Genomic DNA, 17,076 nt, shown 5'->3' with positions numbered 1-17,076 from the left:
AAGTCGGACTCGGTCACACCCCCAGGGCATCTCTAAGGGAAACTTCCTAGAAATGACAAAACATTTTACAGGAGGCAGGTTTTTTAGTCCCTCTTTTCACAAGGCTCAAGGGCATATTATCACAGCGCAGTGCATCACAACCGTTTTCCATTCTTCAGTCTTCCTTTCTTCTGGCCTCCAGCCACTCAACCTAGCCTGCCAGGTACTTCTGCTAAATTATGCATAAAGCTTTTTCCAAGCCACCCCTCCCAATCTCCACGAATTCGTCTCCGTTCTCTTTTCAATTCGGGCTAGAACGCACCTCCTCCCTGAGGTCTTGCGTCATCAACATCCCCACTTATAATCAGCCCTTGACTCGGGCACAGCTCTGCTTGGGAATCCCTTCTTAATAAATTTCTCAGATCATTACAGGCTTTCCGGATCCCCTGGTCTTCATCTGAATTTTTTCATTAAAATGCTGAGTTTGAGCAGCCCGCCCTGAGTTGTAGGACTCTGGGCTCCAAACAAGATTCCTAGTTAAAGACACAGGAGCACGGGTGGGCTGCGACCCCCGAGGGCTGGTGATCACGACCACAGGCCAGTTTAGAGGGCCGTTCGTTTGAATCGGACAAGGACGAAAGGAGGTTGGTGACGCACCTGAATAAGTCCGCTAGAGGAAAGGAGATAAACTAACGCTTGACATGGTGCTAAGAGTGAGGACGGCGCGCGCGCACGCATGCACACACACACACGTCAAGAGAGGAGCGGTCCCAGGTATGACAACGACACGGCCTGATCCAGACGCGGCCTCAAAGCCCCCAGATTGCCCGAGCGCCCCCGCCGCTTCCGAGATTACGGTCGGCGCATCCCTGCGCCCTGCCCCGGCTCGGACTCGCCCGCCGCTCTCCTCCCACCCTCTTTCCCCGCTCCTGCGGCCGCAGCTCCCCGCCCCCCGCGAACGCGGCTCCCCAGTGTCCTCTCGAACGCCCGCGTGGCTGTCGGGTTTCGAATCCCGAAGCCGACCCTCGCCCTCGGTGCGGGCCGCCGAGTCGCTGGCGCAGCCTTTGGCCCCCGCATCAATCATTAACCGGCCAGCTCGGGCTTCGGCGACCCGAGGAGCGGGGGAGGAGGGATGGTACGGAACTCGAGACCGGGGACAACTCTATCCCCCGAGGCGGCCGCGAAACACTAGCCGGGAGGCCCCCGCCCTCCCTCGGTGCGCCCGTCCCTCCCTCCCTCCAGCGCCTCCGCTCCCCCCATCCCCGCCTCCCGAGCCGGGGGCGGCGGCGGCTGCGCCCGCACCGCGCGATGCCCAGTCACCGCAGCAGCAGCGCCGCCGCCGCCGCAGTCAGTCGCGCCGCCGCCGCTGCCGCAGCGCGGGCGGCCGCGAGCCGGTAGCGGGGAGCCGGGCGAAGGGGCCGCCGGTGCCCCGCGCGCTCCTGCCGGTTGGTACGCGGCTTGGAGATCGATGATTATTTGTATTTATTTCTTTATTTTTTAGGAACGGTTGTTCAGAGGCTCCGGTCTTCTTCTGAACCTGCAGCGACGCCCCCGGCGCGCGCACAAAGGCTCCGACGGCGGCCGGCGGGGACTGGCGAGCGCGCAGGAGCCGGCGCCAGAGGTCGCCGGTGCGCGTCCTAGCCAAGCCCCGGGCACCATGCCGCGGCGCCTGCAGCCCCGGAGCGCGGGCACAAAGGGCCCGCCTGGCACGACCGCGGCGGCTTCGGAGGCCGCCTCGCGTCCCCACGCCTTGGCCTCCGGGGACTCTCCGGCATCCGCCAAGCCGCTGCTGCGCTGGGACGAGGTGCCCGACGACTTCGTGGAGTGCTTCATCCTGTCAGGCTACCGGCGGCTGCCGTGCACGGCGCAGGAGTGCCTGGCCTCGGTGCTGAAGCCCACCAACGAGACGCTCAACTTCTGGACGCACTTCATCCCGCTGCTGCTGTTCCTGAGCAAGTTCTGCCGCCTCTTCTTCCTGAGCGGCCGCGACGTGCCCTTCCACCATCCGTGGCTGCTGCCGCTGTGGTGCTACGCGTCGGGCGTGCTGCTGACCTTCGCCATGAGCTGCACGGCGCACGTGTTCAGCTGCCTGTCGCTCCGCCTGCGCGCCGCCTTCTTCTACCTGGACTACGCGTCCATCAGCTACTACGGCTTCGGCAGCACCGTGGCCTACTACTACTACCTGTTGCCAGGCCTGAGCTTGTTGGACGCCCGGGTGATGACCCCATACGTGCAGCAGCGCCTGGGCTGGCACGTGGACTGCACGGGCCTCATCGCCGCCTACCGCGCGCTGGTGCTGCCCGTGGCCTTCGTGCTGGCGGTGGCCTGCACCGTGGCCTGCTGCAAGAGCCGCACGGACTGGTGCTCTTACCCGTTCGCGCTGCGCACCTTCGTCTTCGTCATGCCGCTGAGCATGGCCTGCCCCATCATGCTGGAGAGCTGGCTCTTCGACCTGCGCGGGGAGAACCCCACGCTCTTCGTGCACTTCTACCGCCGCTACTTCTGGCTGGTGGTGGCTGCCTTCTTCAACGTGAGCAAGATCCCCGAGCGCATCCAGCCGGGCCTCTTCGACATCATCGGCCACAGCCACCAGCTCTTCCACATTTTCACTTTCCTCAGCATCTACGATCAGGTGTATTACGTGGAGGAGGGCCTGCGCCAGTTCCTCAAGGAGCCACCAGACGCGCCCACCTTCCTGGGCACCGTGGGCTACATGCTGCTGCTGGTTGTCTGCCTGGGGCTGGTCATCAAGAAGTTCCTCAGCAACGCCGAATTCTGCAGTAAAAAGTGAGCCTCCTCCTTGGGGGAGGCTGCCGGCTCGCCCACCAGTTTGTTGGGAGTTTCTGTTGTTGGTTTGTTTTGAAGTTTTGTCGTGTTTCCTTCTTTGCTTGAGGAAGGTGCTGCAAAACCACAGGGGGAAAGTCCAGCGAGGCAGGAGGGTCTCAGCGCACCTGGGGCTTTGGAAGAGGGAGGTGGGCAAACGGGAGGGATAGGGCAGCTGGTTCTTGTCCTTGGAGAAAATTCGGATGGTGTCTGTGGCATCAGGGATTCTTCTAAGGCAGCAAATAAAACCCCCACTAAAACCCCAAACGGTTCGATTTTCCAGTCGTCTTCTCTGCCAGAGGTAATAGCAAGTGACCCTTGTGAGGTCAGGCATGGAGTAAAGAGGGTAAGTAGACGAAATCCCTGGGTACTTCCATTTGGTTCTGAGGAATGCTTGGATTTGTCTAGGAACAGACCTTTGTAGAAAATCAGCACAGAGACACAAACCCAGGGTTTAACCTGCTAGAAAATGCATGGACTGTGAACACATGTTAATTATTTCAAAATGTTTTCTCAGATGTTATTTAAATAGTAATATATACAATGGTTTTTCATAATTTATCAAAGCCTGTTATCTGCACTGAATTTTCTTGTTGTGTAGTTTTGAATTTTGCAGCCCTTCTGCATTGCATACACTTGAACTGGACATCAGGGCAAGCTGCTTGAGAGTTCTCAGCTACTTTTTTTACACAGTATTTTTTGGAGACCTGTGTGTGTCTTGATACAACTGTGAATTATTCTACTGTAGGGACTCTGGTTAAACTATTGAGAGGAAGCTAAATGGTTTGTATAGATCCCAGATTCCTGTTTACTTTAATGTATTCCATAAAACCCACCTGATTTTTTTTTTTTTTTTTGCTTTGTTTTTAATCTTATTCTCTCCTTCTCTACTGATTTAAATTGCCACTGGAATAAATGTGCCTTTTGAAGCAATGCCCAAATGACTGGTCCTCAAAAATATCAATGGTTTCTTACATGGGGAGAGCAGTAGGAGTAAGCTTTTCTTACTTGATTGCAAATCAAGGTTTAACATTCCACTCAGGAGGGAAGGAAGATGGTGCTGGTTGTTTTTGGTAGGACTGAAAGTTGCTTACCAGGACATGTAGAACATTTGCCTTCTCTACAAGGAGAAGAAACCAACTCACTACTGTAGCTATGGTTCCTAATGTAGTCACTGGAGAACGTGACTGTGCCCATCTATCCTTGCTTAAAATTAAAATCATAGTATTCAGGAATAAATTTGGCAGTTGTGTTATGAAAAATCAGGAGTATGTTATTTGAGTTGTAGTTTAAGCTAAATAAGATGACCTTTGCCTAGTTAAGCACTGAAGTCTCATTTGGGTCCAGACTATGGAAATGAACGGCAGTCACCCTAAGTCTTTGAAAAATTTGGGAAACACATTCCTGAGATCCTGTCTGACAACCACACTGGCCAGTGTTCCTTAAGATAGTTCTCGCAAATGCTATCCTGGTCCTGAAATGGCAACTCTAGATTAACACAAACTAGTGAGGTGATTTAAATGCTTGTCACACTTCTGACAATTCCTTTTGGTGAAGAGCCAAGTAAGTCATTGAATGGGGAAGTCTTGACTTCACGGTACAATTTAGATCAAGCACAGAAGGTAGATGAACACTTACCTCAGCACTGGTAGGCTGGCGCTCCTGCCAAGACTGCTGTTTTTGTTTATGCTTTTAATCGCTACTGTATTTGTAAACAGAGAGGTTCGGCACAACTCCCTTGAGGAACCAATATCCTTGTGTGTTAACTGCACACAGATGTAAACTGCACGTCTGTCCGTATTTGACTTAGGACCTCTTAATGGGATCATGAATACACTTTGCAAGTCTGCTGATAGGTGTCAGTGTCTCATCTTTGGCAAAGTGCAAGGAGATTCCTGTTAGGTTACATTACAGAGACTGAGAGTTTTGCCTGCCACGGATGTTAATAACTCAGCTGTAACTTCATTCCGAACGTGTGCTCAAGGACAGTTGTGGAAATCAGGCTATTTCTGCAGGCAAACTCATTTGCATGTCATTGCTGTGTCTTCTAGAACCCCAAAGAATGTTGGTTTAGAAGCTGGATGAACAGGTTGAGAAGTATTTTGGGTCTTCCTGGTAAAATAGCGACCTCCTTTTTCAGAAGAAACTTTCTAGAGACAGACTTCTAAAAAATGTCGATGAGTTTGAGAAATTAAGCCCGTATCTGTTGTTTTCAGTTTTTGTTGGCGATCTTCCAGGTTCTCAAACGAAATTCTCTTCTTGCCCTGTGTCTTTGTCCTTAAGCAGAGGCCACTTAAGGATAAAATTGTACCCGTATCATTTTCAAGTGATTATGATGCATGAGCTCAGTAAGATGACACACTTTCCCCGGAAGGTTTCTGCGGAGTAAAGTCTCACTTCGTTCCCTTTGTTTCTTCCATCCTGCACTTTCCCTTTCCTGCTCCATCTTGGTTTTTTCTGTACCACAGACAGCGTTGACAAAGGATATTCTGGTGGAAAACAGTGGTTTGGCTTTACTTTGTATTCCAATAGGAACCCTATACACTACATAAGACCAAGGAATGATTTGTGAAACTATATATGTTATTTGCTAAATGATATCAGATTTCAGTCAAGGTAAAAGATGATTTTTGAGAATCAGCAAATATTTACTCAGTCTCCACATTTGCATGGAACTCTCCAGGTGTATTACATATTTCAGGGATAATATGGCAATCACAATATAATTGCTTGTAAAATATTTTTTCACGTAAAATGTTTTTTCCCACTCTCCATGTTGCTACGTCCTTTAAAATTCAGTCTTAGTTTATAGTGTTCAGCTGTTTGAAATGTAGCACAAATGATAAGTCAAAATGCACTCCCTTATCTCTGTGCAACCTATTTCAGCAGTAGAATTTTGAACCCTATTATGTAATGCATTTTATTTTTACTTGTTAGTCATGATCTAGGTGACATCTCAAGGAGCAGTCATGCCTGGGAAATGAGGGTGTTTGACTTGCGTGCCTGTCACCCCGTGGGTTGGTCTCTGAAGCTGACTCAGGCTGACTTAATTGGCCAGGTTGGAGGGCGTCCCCTTCTTTCCTGTCACTCTTGTATCTGCACCTTCAGGTGAAGAGGGTGACCTTCCCAGAGAGAGGAAGTGAGTTCTTCAGTCATGTCATGGCTTGTAAAAATAAAGGTGATCTTTCCCCCTGGCCATATAACTTTCTATAAATAGCCCGGGGAGAAAGTGTGGGGCTTCACAGCTGGCCAGAGTGGCCTTCCCATGTTTCCATTCATAAATCCTGCCTGTAAGTGATTGCAGTCAAAACCCGTTTCACCTAATTCATCTTACTGCTTCAGGGGAATCATTCTGAAGAATGCAAAATCTGGGGATGGAGATGATTTTTATAACTTTTTCTGATTTGGTGCTGAATCTGAGAGCTAACAGCAATAACAAGCAGGGATTTTAATCTTCAGATCTCTTCACAACTTGATTTAATATGCACAAAACTCTAGTAGGAGAAAGATATTGAAGGGGTTATCTCCATTTCAGGGTTATACCATTGGTCCCCCAAGGTGACATAATTAGAATGTGGGGATGGTTGTGTGCTCAATTATGTTTACTAATTCACATGGCTATGATGCCTGGCCAAGCACATTGACACTAACTGGATATATATTTTTTCCTCCTTTAATTCATTACCTTATAATAACAAAACAGCAAGGTTAGAGATGGCTGTCCTTGAATTTGGGCTTCCCAGGTGGCACTAGTGGTAAAGAACTTGCCTGCCAATACAGGAGATGTAGGAGACACAAGTTCAATCCCTGGGTCAGGAAGATCCCCTGAAGGGGGGCAGGGCAACCCACACCAGTATTCTTGCCTGGAGAATCCCACAGACAGAGGAGCCTGGCTGAGTATAGTCCATAAGGGTGCAGAGTTGCACACGACTAAAGCAACTTCACAGGCACACATCCTTGAATTTAGATTATAATGTTGTAAACAAAATGTTATTATTAACCACTTAAGTAGTTAGGTGGTTTTGTCCTCTTGAGTTGTTCTTCACCTATTGAAGTCTGTCGTTGATAACTTCATTCTGTAAGAGTCCTGTGAGCCGATTTTCATTTTTTTGTTCATGTAATGTCTTCAGTGATCATTGAGCACCTTCTGCATGTAAGATGCTGGGCCAGGAACAATCCATATCATTACAGCCGTTACCCTCTGCTGGTGGAACAGAGGTAGGAACACTGGGAAAAAACCCTCTGACCAGGGACCCAGCTCTAACCCTGGCCATAAGCACAATGTCCTAAGCCACTGTGTTTGGTTCTTTTCTCCTATTAGTCTAAGAACAACGCATAGAATCTTATTTCAATTAACATCTTAATTTACCCACAACTGATTTCTTTCTTTTTTCTTTCTTTAGTTTTCTTCCTTCCTTCCCTCCTTTTCTTTCTTTCTGATTCTAGGTCTGTGTGAATATTATAGGTAGAAATAACTAGAAAGTTTAATGTATAATCCAGGTGAAGGGAGAGCAGGCATATGCACAAAGAACTGAAAAATTTGTCATCACTACTAATTAATAAAGGTAGTTAATAAATAACAATCACTTTTGGGTTCATAGTGTTCATATCACTGTGAAGTAAGATTCATCCAAAGTGCCTAGACTGTGATATTATTAAGTGTGCATTTCATAGATAGTGTAATTAAATTTTTTTAATGTGAACTTAAATGCTTATATCTCCAAAGATTAGCTAAGATTAACTGACGTTCTTTAGCTTTTCCCCTTCTTTAGGTATGTTGTAACCTATGTACCTTGTTTCAGAAAAAAATGAACCTGGAGAAAGGTATCTAGAAAAAAATATCAGATGTGAAAAAGCTAGGAAGAAGGCATGGGAAAGGAAGAATGAGGAAGATTCGATTCACACAGTCAGAATGGGACAAGTTTAATTACGAACAATTTTGCCTGAGTTTTACATTTTGTCCCTAGAAAAGCATGTGCGTTCCCAGGGCGTTCGTGCTCATATAGGCAGGTGAAGAATTCTGTTTGTCAGTCTGACCACATCCTGTAGGTTTTGACCTGAGCACAAGCACCTCGGTATATTTTGAGTGGCACATGTTCGGTGGCTTCGTGTCTTTAATTTGTCTCCATAAAATTAGGACATAAGAAAAAAAAAAAATTAGGACATAAGGCAGAAAGGCATGAGGGGATAGCACCAGCCAATTTTTAATCACCTTTTGAATCATTTTCTTGAAGGACTGCCAATACTCTCTGACATATATCTCCTGACAGAAAGCGAATGAGTCTAGACACACCGAAAAAGGAAACAATCATTGGTGGAAGCTGAGTACTGCTCTACTGTGTTGTGATAGTCTGCATGTCTTCCTACTGAAGACTTTATTCCTTCAATATTATGAATAACTATTTCCTACTGGTGAAAATAGATGTCCACTCTTCTTAGTCACTATTCCAAAAGCCCATGCAAATTTTTGTCGTCATTAGAAAAAGGACAAATGGATTGCATTTCTGGTTTGCAGATTTCTAACCAGTTTGTGGACTTTTTGTTCCCAAATAGCTTCTTCAGAGTCTGTCAGTGAGTTGCAGAATTAGAGTGTTTATTTATAGGTCACAGACCAAGAATGCTTATTTGGCTGTTAATTGTGGCAGGATGTGACTTTTTAAAGCTCTGAACACATACCTAGATGCAACAGAAATGCTCACATATTGACTATTTAACTCACTGCAACACAGCTTTGGGTTTGAGCTTTTGAAAATGTTTCCAATGTACTATACTTCTAGATGCAGAAGCTTCTAAAGCTTCTAAATGCACGACCTTTAATATTTTTTGTTCTTGAACAATCTCTGAAAGCTGTTCCAAACTAGGCATTTCTTGAATGTGTAACATTATTCTCGAAAGTGTAAAAGTGGCTGGCCACCTTTCTCATGCCTTATACTCCACCTAAAATATGCAATAAGCACTCAAGCAGGAGTCGGGGGTGGGGGGTGTCTTTGGATGGGTTTTAAACCATTCTGAAGAAACAGCCCTTCTCCTCACAGCTCACCACAACCTTGAGAAAGGACCCCGTGTAAATAACCCTTGTTTCCAGATGAAGAACAGGGACACATTGATTTTATTTCTTCTTTTAGGTCAATCTCTAGTTAGATAGCATGATCTGTTTGTAGTATGCTGGATGCAAAAATGAAAATTTTTAGAGAAGTATTCTAATTTTATATTTAAATGTTTATAATAGCAATTTGTTTGTAAAAACTGGCCTTAGCACACAGATGAGAACCAGCGCTTTTTGGAAAGCCTCATCTTTGTCCTGGGGATTTAATCACCTGGAGCTCTTACCCAAATGATAAAAGACCTAGGAGGTCTTGAAACATGTAAATAGTGTATAGTTTAAAGATGGATAAAAATCATTTTCTAAAAAAGAAGAAAACAGGTCAGCTATGTTACAGGTGTGTCACCAGGCTGCATTTAAGTCTTTTCAAAATTCTATGATAGTTAGAAATGTCATTAAATGCACTCTTCCAACAAGGCTGAGCACAGACGGTCTACTTTTCTACCAGGTTTGTTTCCTTTTATGGAGGCTATGAGCAAAACTAAGCAACTGAGTACCAAGGCAATACAGAAATGAGGTCCAATTCACTTTGATGAGGGTTCAATCATAAACACAGTAGGCTTGTGGATAACATAACCAGGAAAATGTGCAGCCCTGGACACTCCACTCCTGGTTTCTCTGGAGCAGAAAGAAGAATAAAGCCTCATGCCATCCAGGAAAAGGCTCTATTTCAGGGATAGGGGAGGATACCATGCCCACTCTTCTCTCTAAATAAAGCACGTGCTAGCTCTGAGTTCTGTCCATTTCAGCCTTCTCCCAGACTGTGTCCACCACCCTCAAAGCCTTCACTTGCCACAAACTCAGCCTTGAAGACAAAAGGTTTCTAAAAGGGTTCCATGTGTATTTAGGCCTTCTCAAACCATCTGCCTTAGGAGGTTCATCCATTTCTAAAGTAAGGATTTAAGTACAATGACTGCAGTCAGATTTACAAGGATGCACAACCAGCAGGTTCCCATTTGCAGTCATTAACTGAAGTGCCGTACACATTTCCCCCCCTTCAGGTCAGAGGCAGAGAAAGGATTTACTGGTGACCAACCAGAGACCTCCTTGTGTCAGTATTTTTTAAGTTCATTTAATGGTGTTAATGGAGGAAGGGGAGAATAGAGGAAAATGCAGGCATGAAAAAAGACACTGAATGTTTTTCCACTGCTTGTTAAATTAATTCTTCTTAAGCAACCTTAAGTCCAGTCACCACCTACATCCTGAACAGCTGTGTTTAGCTAGCTGGCGAGGCTTTCTCAGGGTGTGTGGACAGGTACTACAGTATGGTTTCAAATCGTTGGTGAATTCTCCCAGAAAAGCATTATTTAGTCATAATCCCATATGACTTGATACATTAAGCAAAAATAGTCCATAGAAATAGCTATCACTTGGTCAGTTCTGTGCATGTAGCTGAACAAAAATCATGAGTCATGTCTGTTGTATAATTTGCCATGATTTCAGTTTCTTGAGACATTTGTTCCCTATGGTCTTGAATATGAAAATTTGTATAAATAACTATGCATTTTTTTGCTGAAAAACAAATGTATGAATTAAGAATAAATTATTTGTAAGCATCATGTTTAGGACTGCATTTGTCCATTCTCTGTATGTTCAGAAGACAACCTTCAGCAAACATTCCTAAATTCATAGCATGTATGACACTAAGATGGAGAAGGAAATGGTAACCCACTCCAGGATTCTTGCCTGGAAAATCCCATGGATGCAGGAGCCTGCTGGGCTATAGTCCATGGGGTTGCAAGAGTCAGCCACAACTTAGCAACTGAACAATGATGATGACACTAATAAACATAAGAAAAGACATTATCCTTCTTATAGAAATGAACAGGCAGAATGGGAAAATGGAAGTTTGTCCTGAAGAAGCATTCTTAGTATATTATTTTTTTTAATTAAAAGATTTGTTTATTTATTTATTTTGGCTGCACCAGGTCTCAGTTGCAGCATGTGGTATCTCTTAGTTGTGGCATTTGAAGTCTTCATTGCAGCATGTGTTGTCTAGTTCCCTGACCAGGGATTGAACCCCAGCCCCCTGCATTGGGAACACAGACATCACTGGACTACCCGGGATGTCACCTTTAGTGTATTACAATTTGAGTTAGATGAAAAAATTCATGAGTTATTTTGAAGCCTTATTGTCTAAGAAAATATATAATTCAAGTAATGAAGCTTTTCCTTACACCTCACTATTTTTCAAGAGCACATGGACTTCTATGCCAATACAACCTGCCCCAGAACCCTGTGATGTGTTTAACTTTGCATCATCCCCATCCCAAATAATACTAGCAAGGGAGACCCAACTTCAGTTCTCAGGCTCTGAGATTGCAAAGTCCTTAAATTATGTTGACTCTTGTTTCAGGTAGGGGTTTTTGGTTATTAGAAACAGAAAATTCTCTTCTCAGTACTGAGGGATTCCCAGAATGCACAAAGCTGACCACCCAGACCTCAAGAAGGACAAAGAACAGGACAAAGCTCAAGATCCCAGCTGGGAAGTCCTGCCCCCAGCCAGCGGCTCTTCAGGGAGAGAGAGCCAACTTCAGCTGCTTTCTGGCCCTATTGTATCTGTTCCCAATTCACATTCCTGGAAGGGAGAATCTGATTGGCCTAACCTAGCCCAGGTCACGTGGACTCTTCTAAGGTAATAGGGTACAGGTGTTTTTGATTTACAGCCCTTTCCAGAACTACAAGGAGGGGAAAGTTTAGTTCCCCAAAGGAAGGGGTGATGGGCAGATAAAAACAACAGCTGTCCACCTCATCATCCGTCCCCTTGGCCATCTGGTGCACAGGCATACCTCTGTAATCCTAACCCTTAGGGAGCATGAGGACAAGGACAATGGGATACTGAAGGTTTGGGCTGACGGGCACTCTGTAAAGCACTTGTCCAAGCTGAGTGTCTTACCCATGCAGGGTTCCTATTCAAGTTCTGAAGCAGCTGGTTACAGAAGGAAGGAGGAAAATATATGCCAGCAGCCCCAAATGGTAGCAACCACAGCCCAGCACATGGCTGGCTAGCCTACCCTCTTCTTTCCATGTACGCTTGGCTTATGTAATACAACTGCGTAATCTAAGTGTGCTTGCCCCCTTTCCCAAAATCTGCCCCAAGTCCTGGCTTAGAACTGCAGCTGGCTTCCAGCACCCAGGATCTCCATGTGATATGAATGCCTCTCAGTGATTCATTCAGCTACACCTTGACTAACTGTAGGCAGAGAAGAACTGGATCACTGAGAGGCAAACTCACACTCACAGTGTCACACCACTTCTAATAACATACTGTCCCACCAATACCTGACAGTCGTCACCTCCCAGGATGTAGGAAGGCCAGGCCCTCCATGAGTGGCTTGTGGGTTCCTCAGGGTCCATGTGCTGGGAGGATCTCTGAATGCCTTGCTCCAAGACCACTCTATTTTTGCTGTTCAATACCTCTTGGGCCAGGGCTTCCCAGGTGGCACTAGTGGTAAAGAACCAGGCTGCCAATGCAGAAGATGCAAGAGACATGGGTTTGATCCCTGGGTAGGGAAGATTCCCTGGAGGAGGGCATGGCAACCCATTCCAGTATTCTTGCCTGGAGAATCCCATGGACAGAGGAGCCTGGCAGGCTACAGTCCACAGGGCTGCCAAGAGTCAGGCATGACTGAAGTGACTTAGCATGCATGCATGCATCTCTTGGGCCTGTGCCAGACATCTGTCTGTTTGCCTACAGACCCATTTCCCCATCCTTCCACTTGTTTGTTCTGTGATTCTATGCCCCCTTCCCTCTGGCTTTTGTTAGGTTCTGCCAAGAGAAGAAGAAATGGTGGGAGATTGGATAGAAGGAAGAGGCAGGTATTTTTCATCTTCCCTCTCCACTCTTTCTTCGTGGTTCTAATTTTTTCTGGAATCCTAAACCTTGACTGCTGGTAGCAGTCCAAGTGTAACCCTGAGGGAAGCCAGAATAAGAACAAAGCCAGCACATGGAGTGGGACTGAATAGAGTAAATCACAAAGGGAGCCTTGATCAACCTAAGCCTGAAGCCTACACAATTTTTAACTTTTCCTTTTAAGCTAAGACATTACCTTCATTATACTACCCAGTTTAAGTTGTATTTACTGTATGTAATCAGAAATGGTTATATATGGATAGGATTTGCACAGCTCCCATCCCACCTTCACTCAGCCAGTCCAGCATTTTAGGATCTGTATCTTGTTATTTTGTTCAGTTGCTCAGTCATGTCCGACTCTTTATGATCCATGAACTGTAGCACGCCAGGCTTCCCTGTCCTTCACCATCTCCTGGAGTCCTTCACCACCTCTAAGATACATCTATATCTTAGATATTTGAAATATGTCATTCTTAATGTACAGATTTCCATATAAGGACTCAGGGCTGCCCAGTGACCCACCTGTTCTCCATTGCAGGTATTTCATTTCTTTGATCCTCCTACTTCCACTGTCTCCTCAGATTTCTCATCATACCCCTTTTCCATCTCTTTAAGAACCACACTCCATCTATTGCACATTATTCTTCTGTATGTTCAATGACTTCTACTTGATAGGATTCTCCTCATAAACATTTTAAAATGTGCTACTAGTTTCTCCCATCTTCTAAAAAAGAGTCACCCTCTTCCCACTGTGTCACACTCTGACAGACACCCCACTCTTTCTTCTCCTTCACAGCCAGGCTTTTTGCAAGAGTGGTGTACACTTGTCTTTGTTTTCATACCTCCCACTTGCTCCTTCACCCACTGCATTCTGGCTTCATTAATCTCACTAGAATGGTTCTTACAAGATTTCCAACCACCTCTTTATTAACTCGTGGACATTTCTTAGATCCTCTTTTCCATTCCCTTCTGCCGAAATTCTTCCCTCAGCCTCTGAGACCCACACGCCCTGGGTTTCCTCCTACCTCTCCTACTCTTTCACAATCTCCTTTGCTAACTTCTCTTCCCCTATTGCTATCTGATGTCAATTTTCTCAAAGTGTGAATGCAGACCATCCGCAACACTGTACTTTAAGGTATACTGTTTAGCAGCTTGAGCCTGCCACTTCCTGTGAGCTCTCTGAATCACAGCAGAGGCATTGTAATTCTTATTCCAGAAAGCTCAACTTGGAGCCTACTCCTCCAATCCTTCCAGAAAGCTCAACTTTGAACCTACTCCTCCAATCCTTCCAGTGGGTGTCTAAGACAACCTATGCCTGTTAACAAATCCCCTTCAGCCCCAACTGTTGAGTGGATTCTGTTGTCTGAAACTGATTCCAAACTAATAAGCTAGCTATGCAGAAAAAGATGGTGATCAGGACTGCTGTAAATAGGAAATCATAGCTCTTTATTCCCCAAACGATTCATTAGCAAGGAGCCAGTTAGGCCCCTCCAGCTGTCCATCACCAGATGGTCAATACCGAAATCAGACTGTGGCTCAGATCATGAACTCCTTATTGCCAAAGTCAGACTTAAATTGAAGAATGTACGGAAAACCATTAGACAATTCAGGTATGGCCTAAATCAAATCCCTTACAGTTATACAGTGGAAATGACAAATAGATTCAAGGGATTAGATCTGATAGACAGAGTGCCTGAAGAAGTTTCGTGAAGGAGTTTCGTGACTTTGTAAAGGAGGCAGTGATCAAGACCATCTCCAAGAAAAAGAAATGCAAAAGGGCAAAATGGTTGTCTGAGGAGGACTTACAAATAGCTGAGAAAAGAAGAGAAGCTAAAGGCAAAGGAGAAAAGAAAAGATATACCCATTTGAATGCAGAGTTCCAAAGAATAGCAAGGAGAGATAAGAAAGCTTTCCTCCTAGATCAGTGCAAACAAATAGAGGAAACAATAGAATAGGAAAGACTAGAGATCTCTTCAAGAAAATTAGAGATACCAAGGGAACAGTTCATGCAAAGATAGACTCAATAAAGGACAGAAATGGTATGGACCTAACAGAAACAGAAGATATTAAGAAGAGGTGGCAAGAATATACAGAATTATACAGAAAAGATCTTCACGACCCAGATAATCACGATGGTGTGATCACTCACCTAGAGCTGGACATCCAGGAATGCAAAGTCAAGTGGGCCTTAGGAAGCATCACTACGAACAAAGCTAGTGGAGGTGACAGAATTCCAGTTGAGCTATTTCAAATCCTAAAAGATAATGCTGTGAAACTGGTGCCAGCAATATGCCAGCAAATTTGGAAAACTCAGCAGTGGCCACAGGACTGGAAAAGGTCAGTTTTCATTCCAACCCCAAAGAAAGGCAATGCCCAAGAATGTTCAAACTACTGCACAACTGCATTCATCTCACACGCTAGCAAAGTAATGCTCAAAATTCTCCAAGTCAGGCTTCAACAGTACGTGAACCGAGAACTTCCAGATGTTCCAGCTGGATTTAGAAAAGGCAGAGGGACCAGAGATCAAATTGCCAACATCCATTGGATCATCAAAAAAGTAAGAGAGTTCCAGAAAAACATCTACTTCTGCTTTATTGACTATGCCAAAGCCTTTGTGTGGATCACAACAAACTGGAAAATTCTTCAAGAGATGGGAATACCAGACCACCTGACCTGCCTCCTAAGAAATCTGTGTGCATCCCTGAAATTAAAAGATGCTTGCTCTGACCAACCTAGACAGTATATTCAAAAGCATAGACACTACTTTGCTAACAAAGGTGCGTCTAGTCAAAGCTATGGTTTTTCCAGTAGTCATGTATGGATGTGAGAAATGGACTATAAAGAAAGCTGAGTGCCAAATAATTGATACTTTTGAACTGTGGTGTTGGAGAAGACTCTTGAGAGTCCCGTGGACTGCAAGGAGACCCAACCAGTCCATCCTAAAGGAAATCAGTCCTGAATATCCATTGGAAGGACTGATGCTGAAGCTGAAACTCCAATATTTGGCCACCTGATGCGAAGAACTGACTCATCTGAAAAGACCCTTATGCTGGGAAAGATTGAAGGTGGGAGGAGAAGGGGACGACAGAGGCTGAGATGGTCGGATGGCATCACCAAATCAACGGACATGAGTTTGAGCAAGCTCTGGGAGTTGGTGATGGACGGGAAAGCCTGGTGTGCTGCTGTTCATGGGGTCACAAACTGAATTAGGCCCCTGATTTTTCACCTTTAACTCTCCTTGGAAGGCGAAGCAGATTCTGAATCAGGCAAGAGAGAGAAATCTCTTCAAAGACTTTGGTTCTGTTTCAAAGGAAAAAAGGAACATTAGGAAAAGAATTACCTAAGATTTCTTTCCTTTAATGTTGAGTCTAAACAGATGAAGGGAGATATAACATGGATACTTAGAACACAAAATCAAGTGAAAGAAGTCTAAAATAACACAACCCAATAAATAATGTGACATTCCTATGTGTCAGCATAGTTTATATATTTTCATATTGAGAACCAGCCCCTAAGAAACAAAAATCCATTACGTATAAAGAATGTACAAAATTATAACATTAGAAAGGAATTTCAAGAATCTCCAATCTAAAAAGTTAATTGTGGTCCTCCTACACAGTGGAAGGGGCTTTCTTAGTGGCTTAGCAGTAAAAAAAAATCTGCTTGCAAAGCAGAAGACTTGGGTTCGACTCCTCGGTTGAGAAAATACCCAGGAGAAGGAAATGGCAACTACTCTAGTAGTCTTGCCTGGGAAATCCCATAGACAAAGAAGCCTGGGGGACTACAGTCCATGGTGTCACAAAAGAGTTGGACACAACTTAGCACTAAAAACAAGAGTCCCAGTGGAAGGCCATCAGAAGTGAACCAGAACTTGAGCAGTTGCTTGGTTTTCTCTTTTTCTCAGTTTCCTTCTATCCTTGTAATGCACCCCCTGCTCCTTTTACCCTAAATTTCCTTTTAGGAAGAATCCATCCCACTCACTTTTGGGGGAGTGCTCTCCCTGACTGTGAAGTGTGGGGCATGTGACCTACAGCAGGCCTGCAAGCCCAGAGCATCTCTGGACTCTGTACTTGTCATAACTTGTCTGCATATGACTTCATGTGATTCTGTGAGCCACCCAGAGCCTTCAGTAAATTACTTCTTTTATTCTTCTTATTTTTTTCCTCCTTAAGTTAGCCAGAAAGTTTCCATTTCCTGCAACTAAAGAATATTGACTGAGGACTTCAGTTTCTGGTCTGGCATATAAGAAGCTTACAAACTCTCATTCCATCCTAACAGCAACTAAAACTCGGAAGACACCCAGAAGATTACCAATTCT

At 45.1% G+C, this 17,076-nt stretch overlaps 1 protein-coding gene across 3 annotated transcripts; it reads left to right on the top strand.

Annotated features, from left to right (window-relative positions):
• Window positions 1–669: 669 nt before the first annotated feature.
• On the top strand, window positions 670–10,466 carry PAQR9 (progestin and adipoQ receptor family member 9). Of its 3 annotated transcripts, none has more exons than XM_043875321.1 (2): window positions 670–753; window positions 1,481–10,466. In XM_043875321.1, exon 2 carries the CDS (start codon window positions 1,637–1,639, stop codon window positions 2,768–2,770), a length of 1,134 nt encoding a protein of 377 aa, XP_043731256.1. In that variant the 5' UTR covers window positions 670–753; window positions 1,481–1,636; the 3' UTR covers window positions 2,771–10,466. The 3 variants fall into 3 exon arrangements, with proteins under 3 accessions (XP_043731256.1, XP_043731253.1, XP_043731255.1); XM_043875318.1 differs by lacking the exon at window positions 670–753 and adding an exon at window positions 923–1,114; XM_043875320.1 differs by lacking the exon at window positions 670–753 and adding an exon at window positions 1,106–1,195.
• Window positions 10,467–17,076: the final 6,610 nt, after the last annotated feature.

This window comes from Cervus elaphus, chromosome 19 (genome assembly GCF_910594005.1).
Source record: "Cervus elaphus chromosome 19, mCerEla1.1, whole genome shotgun sequence".
NCBI classification, from domain to species: domain Eukaryota; kingdom Metazoa; phylum Chordata; class Mammalia; order Artiodactyla; family Cervidae; genus Cervus; species Cervus elaphus.
This window is presented reverse-complemented; position numbering and strand designations above follow the sequence as displayed.